Source organism: Orycteropus afer, unplaced genomic scaffold (assembly GCF_000298275.1).
Source record: "Orycteropus afer afer isolate SDZICR_OR568_19922 unplaced genomic scaffold, OryAfe1.0 scaffold00327, whole genome shotgun sequence".
Taxonomy (NCBI): domain Eukaryota; kingdom Metazoa; phylum Chordata; class Mammalia; order Tubulidentata; family Orycteropodidae; genus Orycteropus; species Orycteropus afer.
The window spans coordinates 2,923,948-2,931,522 of record NW_006921914.1 but is presented as its reverse complement, the minus strand read 5'-3'; the positions used below and the strand labels follow the sequence as shown (position 1 = coordinate 2,931,522).

The 7,575-nt window shown below is 37.4% G+C and overlaps 1 protein-coding gene across 1 annotated transcript in view; it reads right to left on the bottom strand.

Annotated features, from left to right (window-relative positions):
- CENPI (centromere protein I) overlaps nucleotides 1-7,575 on the bottom strand; it is a 119,237-nt gene that overhangs the window by 41,547 nt on the left and 70,115 nt on the right. Inside the window, exons 11-13 of the mRNA XM_007952194.1 lie at nucleotides 7,248-7,339; nucleotides 2,985-3,102; nucleotides 2,834-2,898 (exon numbers count right to left, since the gene is read on the bottom strand). Coding sequence (XP_007950385.1) covers nucleotides 2,834-2,898; nucleotides 2,985-3,102; nucleotides 7,248-7,339 — 275 coding nt within the window. The remainder of the gene's footprint in view (nucleotides 1-2,833; nucleotides 2,899-2,984; nucleotides 3,103-7,247; nucleotides 7,340-7,575) is intronic.

Here is a 7,575-nt window from a genome sequence, read left to right as displayed (position 1 = left end):
TTCTTTGCTCTGGATGAGGAGAGACCCATCATTGCATCTAGATGGCTGCTTGCAAGCTTTTAAGATCCCAGTTGCTACTCGCCAAAGTAGGAGGTGGAACAATGTTTTGCATAGTATGTTATGCCAATTGAGCTTGATGTCCCCTGTGACTTTGGTGCCAGGCCCACAGGTCCAACTACTCGCTCCCTCTGGGTAGCTGAATAGCCAAACTTCTTGAAAGACAGACTAGACTATACCCATTCTCTTGACTTCTTCACTTCTTAACTCCTCAACCCTCAATCTGGCTTCTACCTCATATCCCACTGAAACTGCTCACAAAGGTAGCTATAACATCTGTATTGTCTGTTTCAAAAGAAACTTTTTGCTCTTATCTTTCTGGACTTTCCTGTGGCATTTGGCAACATGACTCTTTCACTCCTTGATATCCTCTATTCTCCCTAATCTCCTTGATAGTACTATTCTCCTGCCTTTTTTCCATACCTCTTAGCAATTCCTTCTTAAGGTTCCTTTGTACTTTCCTCCTTTATAGGCTGAGTATTAAATACTAAGTATTCCCAAGTGCCTAAGACGTTTGACTGCTGACCAGAAGGCTGATGGTTCAAACCTACCAGTCACTCCTTGGAAGGAAGACTGGGCAATCTACTTCCACAGAGATACCTCCTTGGAAACCCAAGGAGGAGTCACCATGAGTCAGATTTTACTTGATGGCTGTGGTGGTTATGTTTGTGTCAACTTGGCTGGGCCTGGTTGAGTGGCTGGGAAGCTGGTAGTAGTTATTCCCCATGATGAGACTGGCAATCAGCTCCATGGTGGAATCTATTGGAGCAGCTGAGTAGCTGCTTTGGGTATGTGGTCTGCTTCCTGTATATAAGAAACAGCTTTGGGAATTGTCTCTAGCTTATGGCATGCTTGAACCCTGCATGTAGTCATGTCACTGCTCAGAAGCCTGCCATGCTCTGCCAACCTTGGGACTTTCAATGGAGTTGAATTAATGGTTTGCCATGTGGTTTGGTAACATCAGGACTGTGCCATTTTACTTGTCAACCTTGGGCTTGTTAGCCTCAGCAGCCAGTAGCTGCCTAAGTGAAGAGATGCCTCTAGCTTCAATGGGCCGGGAGCAAGAGGCAAAGCTGAAGCCCAAGGTTTAGGGGCTTTCACACAGCCCCTAGAGCCTGGCACTTTTAACTTGGACTTCTAGCCTCCCAAACTGTAAGAGAATAAACTCCTGTTTGTTCAAGCCATCCCATTTGTGGTATGTTCCTGTCAGAGCGGTACTACGTAAATAAAACAACAGCTGTGAGTTTAGAGATTGGTATTCCCAAGTTAGGTCATTGGCCCACTATTTATTCCCATTTTTATGTCCCTACTCCCCTCGTTTCCCCAATATATAAATATACGTGTGTGTATATAAATGTACCTAAACATATTAAGTTGAACCATATGAAATTGCCAATTTTCAATCATTTTGACCTATAAAAATGGCAATTTCATACAGTTCAACCTAATATTTATAGATAAATAACTCTCTGGATTGGTGGACTAAGAGAAGAAATAACAAATAACCCAATTAGAAGATTGGAGGAGAATCACCAAAAAAAAAAAAACAAACTTCAAAATGAAGTCTCTAAAAATGTAAACACTGGGAAGAATTAGTGTACACTTTCATGTGAATTATATTGGTCAGACAGTGTAAGTTACAATTACTATAAAATGAATCTGAAACACAGGTTAATGTGATAGATAGTTAATAAAAGTGTCATTTAATTATGACAAACACTCAATAGGACAAGATATTTTTCCTGTAAATGTGGTCAAGAGTAAGTGATTTAACATGAAAAAAAGTTATGAAAGAAACATTACTTATACTTTCATTCTACTGGAATAGGAATAATCATTCTATAAGAAAGTGACTCTCAAACTCACTCAGATAGAACTCCTTGAAGCCATAGTGGTGTTTTTAGAAAATACCCAAAAATAGTAACACAATTCTATCATATAAGATTGGAATAGAAAATAACTGAATTACATATAATTATAGTTTATATATGTGTGTGTATATATGTACATATACACACACATATGTCTATACATATGCACACACATTTGTTTATGCATGTATGTATGTATGAAGTATACAACATGTATGTATATAAGTATACAACATGAAAATCATAGGGAGTTTTGTATGTTTTGATCACTACTTTATTACCCATGTCAAGAAGAGTGCTAGCACATAGTTGGTGCTCAAGTAATATTTAGCATATGGACAAAAATATAAATCAAAACCATCAAGCTAAGTATAATTAAGTATATCCTGTTGCTGCTGTTACGTGCCGTCAAGTCAACCCCGACTCATAGTGACCCTCCTTGGGTTTCCGAGGTGGTATCACTACGAAAGTAGACTGCCTAACCTTCCTTACAAGGAATGACTGGTAGGTTTGAACTGCCAACCTTCTGGTTAGCAGTCAAGTGCCTTAAGCACTATGCTACCAGAGCTCCTAGCTTGTTTTTATTAATATGTGTTTGCTACCTGGTCATTCACTTCTTCATCTGCTATAAACAGAAACAATTCAAGGTAATGATAAAGGAGAAAAACTTAGAAATTGAGAAAAATTGTATGCATTCATTAACTCTTGGATAGAAGGGAGTGGTAGTGGGAAGTGAATGAACAAAACCCCACTAATATTTGAGTTGAGTGATATAACACCTTAAAGTCTAGGTCCAAGGGAATCCTGTTAGAAAACCACTGCTACAACATGGGTTTGGAATCACCTAACTTCTGAAAATAGAATGAAAATTTTTTACTTGGATCTAAGCAAGGCAGTTTGCTTACCTTGAAATAGATAGTTGATGTAAAAAAGAGGTTTGCTAGATGGTCAAAAAGAAGTGGCTTCAACTCTAGGAATTAAAAGAAAAGATTATAAAAAATCTCTTCAATAAATACTACATTTTATTAAACAGCCCCAAATTTTCAAGTTACATACCAGAGAATTTACTAAAAGGAATCCAGCTCACAAGTTGAAGGAACTGTGCTTGACAACAGACACCATCCCAGAGAGGAAGGCTCTTATACAGGAATGCTTCACAGGAATAAAAGCCCTCCTGTAACATAAGTCAGTAGTAAAACATTATATTAGTTCCATATAAGGTACTCTCCAAACATTTTTATATAGTTGCTTCACATTTAGACTAAATCTTTTATCACTGAGAGGAGGAAGATGGTGTTGTACCTCTCTCTAGCCCACACATTTGTTCCCTCTATCATCTTAATTCCTGAATAACTAGGTATAGCAGATAGAAACAGAGATACTGGAGTTGTGAGGGAGAAGACAGGATACCAGATTTGATAGAGGCAGAGAAAAAAAAGCAGATTAAACAACTGGGAAAATAAATGAACCTGCCTAGCCAGTGGAGAGAGTGAGGGACAGAGAAGCAGAGACAGATAGGCGGAGAGAACAGGGAAGAAAAAAAAAAAAACCCACAGAGGTGGTGGGGACTCAGAATACCCACTCCAAGAGCTTCTGATGGAGACCTTGAGAGCTGAGCTGAGTGAGTAGATAGATAACCATACTGGGAAACATATCAAAACACTCCTTGCTCGGGCTGCCATGGAGCTCAGAAAGGAATGAGGGAAAGGAGGAAACTCAATCCAAGTAGGCAGAGCCCCAGAGAAAGCTCACAGTAGCGGGCTGGGGATCAACTCTTCCATGACCACTTTTTAACATAGAGCAGACCGGGGTACCGGGTTTTTGAGGCTTCCCAATCCAAGTGGAAAGTACAGGCCCTCTACCTATCAGGGTCTCTGTCGATTTTGAACTGCAGGTCTGTGATTGGCAGTAAGATGTCATAATTAGTAGCTGTCACAGGAAGACACAAATCAAACTGTCTAAGCCAGCAGCACCTCACTGAAACACAGTAAATGGGGACTCGCCACTGATGCTTTTTTCCCCCTCTTTTCTTTCTCATTTTTCCCCTTCTCCCCTGCCTCAACTAATAGAAGGAAAACTAAGCCACCTCGGCTCATCCCAACTCTAAATTCCCTTCATGATGAACAAAGACCTGCATCCACATCCCCACCAGTGATCCCACCAACACAAAGAAACATGGAGAGCAATGTAGTACAGCCTAATTAATAACCAAAAAGTACACCTGCTCCATACTTTCAGATATAGTAAAACATAAAATCAGGGTGAAACAAATCAATACGTAACTAAAAATTGAAGACAACAACTTCAAAATGTCTAGAAAACAGCAGACAACCCCAAATCAATCAAACAAAGGATAAAAGAATAGAAATAAAACCCCAGGCTAAAAAATTATCTGGGAAGGAATTCAGAAGAGATATATATAGGACTCTCTATGGAGCTCAAGGAAACCACAAACAGAATCAATGATAAGACAGAGTACTCAGGAAGAACTCAGGAAAACCATCCAAGAACAAAATAACAAGAGAAATACACAATTAGAACTTATATAAAAATAGCAGTTATAAATCCAGAAAATGAACACTAAAATTACAGAGTTAGACAACACAGTGAAAGGACAAAATTATGGACTAGAACTGGCCGAAGAATGCATTTCCCAACTAGAAGACAAATCCCTTGACACCAGGCTGTATGAAGGAAAAGCAGAACAAAGATTTTAAGAGAAATGCAGAGAATCTAAGAGTTATATGGGATGACATGAAAAGAAACAATATATACCTCATTGGACTACCAGAACAAGAAAAGGCAAAAAAAAAAAAAAAAAAAAAAAAAAAAAAAAAAAAAAAAAAAAAAAAAAAACACTGAGAAAACTGTGGAAGACTTGCTAACAGAAAATTTCCCCCATATCATGAAGGAAGAAAAGATATCCGTCCAAGAAGTTCAGTGAACCCCATACAAGACAGATCCCAAGAGAAAGTCACCAAGACATATCATAATCAAACTCTCCAAAAGTAAAGACAAAGAAAGAATCTTGAGAGCAGCTTGGGGAAAAAAGAAATGTCACCTACAATGGACAACCAGTAAGACTTAAGTTTTGATTACTCAGCAGAAACCATGCAGGCAAGAAGGCAATATAGGATGGCATATATAAAACACTGAAGGAAAAGACCTCTCAACCAAGAATTCTATATCCAGCCAAATTATTCCTCAAATATGAGGGTGAAATCAAGACATTCTCAGACAAATAGAAATTAAGGGAATTTGTGAAAACCAGACCAACCCTACAAGAAATGCTTAAGGAAGTCCTTCCAATAGAGAACCCACAACAAAGAACAGCAAATTAATATTAGGACACCTGACATCACCACTTAGAAACCAAACCAGAAACAGATGCTCAAAATAGACTCATAAAATAATATATACAAAGAAACAGGGGAATCAATCTGCAGATGACACCAGCAATAAAGCAGATAGAGGGAATAAAAGCTTTAATTACAAAACTTCCAAATGGAGAGGAAGACAGGACAATGTCTTTATAGAACTGACTGTTCCAAACTTAAGGAGGTAAGAATTTGCTTTGGGGTAACCACAAAGAAAAGTAACAATCCCCCTAAGCAAACTCAGAAAGAAGAAACACATATGGGCTTAGTAAGCACAAAAACCAACAATAATGAAGAAAAGAGAAGAAACACTTGATAACAAAATGAGCCCAGCACAGAAAAATACCTGGAACAAGGAAATCACCAACAACACAACAAAAAACCACAATGGAATGACAGCAATAAATTCATACCTATCACTAATTACCCTCAATGTGAATGGACTAATTGCACCAGTCAAGAGAATGAGAGTGGCAGACTGGATAAGAAAAGAAGACCCACTGACATGCTGCCTACAAGAGCCACACCTTAGACACAAAGATAAAAACAAATTAAAATTTAAGGGGTGGAAAATAATATACCAAGCTAATGCAACCAAAAAAGAGCAGGACTGGCAATATCAATTTCTGATAAAATAGACTTCAATGTGAAAAACAGCATAAGGGACAAAGAAGGTTATTATACAATGCTAAAAGGATCAATTGACCAAGACATCACCATAATTAATAAATATCTATGCACCCAATGAAAGTGCTCCAAAATACATAAAGCTTATATTAAATGAATGGAAAGGAAAAATAGACAACTCTATAATAGTAGTAAGAGACTTGAACACATCACTTTCAATGAGGGACAGAACAACTAGAAAAAAACTCAACAAAGATACAGAAGAACTCAACACAATCAACCAATACAGAGCACTCCACCCAACAAAAGCACATTTTTCTTCGTACATATGGATCATTCTCCAGAATAGACCATAAATTAGGACACTAAACAAGCCTCAATAGATTAAAAAACATTGAAATACTACAAAACATCTTTTCAGACACAATGTTATAAACTTAGAAATAAATAATAGGATATCACCTATTAGATGTCTTACAAGCATCTCAAAATCAACATATTTTAAGTCAAACTTCTCTTTCCTGCCAAACCTTCTCCTCTTCTATTCCCTATCTCAGTGAATGCCACTACCACCCTTTCAAGCAAGAAACCCAGATTCTTCCCTTCATCTTCATTACCATCATCCACATCCCACTTCCAACTCAATGATTTCACATCAACTTCTTAAGATTTATTCAACAAACATTTTTTAAACATTAATTTTGTGCCAGGTACCTAGCTGAATACCTGCACATGAAGAAAAATTAAGACATGGTTCCTGCCTGCCAGGAGCTCCCAATGTATGGGAAAACAGATGCTGGAAGTGCCATGATAGAGATAAGCACTGAGAGCTATGGAAGCACACAGGACAAGAAGTTAACTCCAGACTGGGATGATGACTGAAAGTTTCTTAAAGGTACTGATACTGGAGTTGCAGCTTAAAGTACAACTCAGGGTTACCCAGACCAGATGGTACAGCAGCTGGATCATTATTAGGCATTCAAAAAAGCTTTGTTGATTACCAGAACACAAGTAGTGACCTTATGAATTTATTTGACTAGATAATTCAATTAACTGAATACATTCAATAGCATCTTTAGTTTGTTCTCACGAATTAGATCTTGCTCTCTTATTTGCAAAATTTAACAAATTCTTTCTTCAAACCTAACAGTACAAAATACAAAGCAGAACTCAGCTCTATTTGTAATGAGTTTCAAATTGAGTAAATATTGTTTACAAAAATGACACAGCACTAAAGAAAAGGTTTTCAATGGACATTGAAAAGTAAATTTTGCAAAAGAATAGTGGAGTACATTGGAAACAAGTGGAATCTTACTTGTAAAAAGCATTGTGCACTGATGATAGAGTCCAGTAAGCTGGTAAATTCTTTTCCACATTCATAATTATTCACCTTGTACCAAATACATTCTAGAGCAGAAATATTAAACATAAGCAGTTGGTTGTATTACAATGAAAACTACACAAACCATAATTACCAATACTCTAAAAATGACAAATATAAACAAGCTGTGTCATACTTCCTAACCAACTCATAGTGCAGATGATTAATAGATACATGGAGATGACGGCAAGCTCCTTAAGAACTTGGAATTATACAGGCCTACCTCGTTTTATTGCACTTTGCAGATACTGTAGGTTTTTTT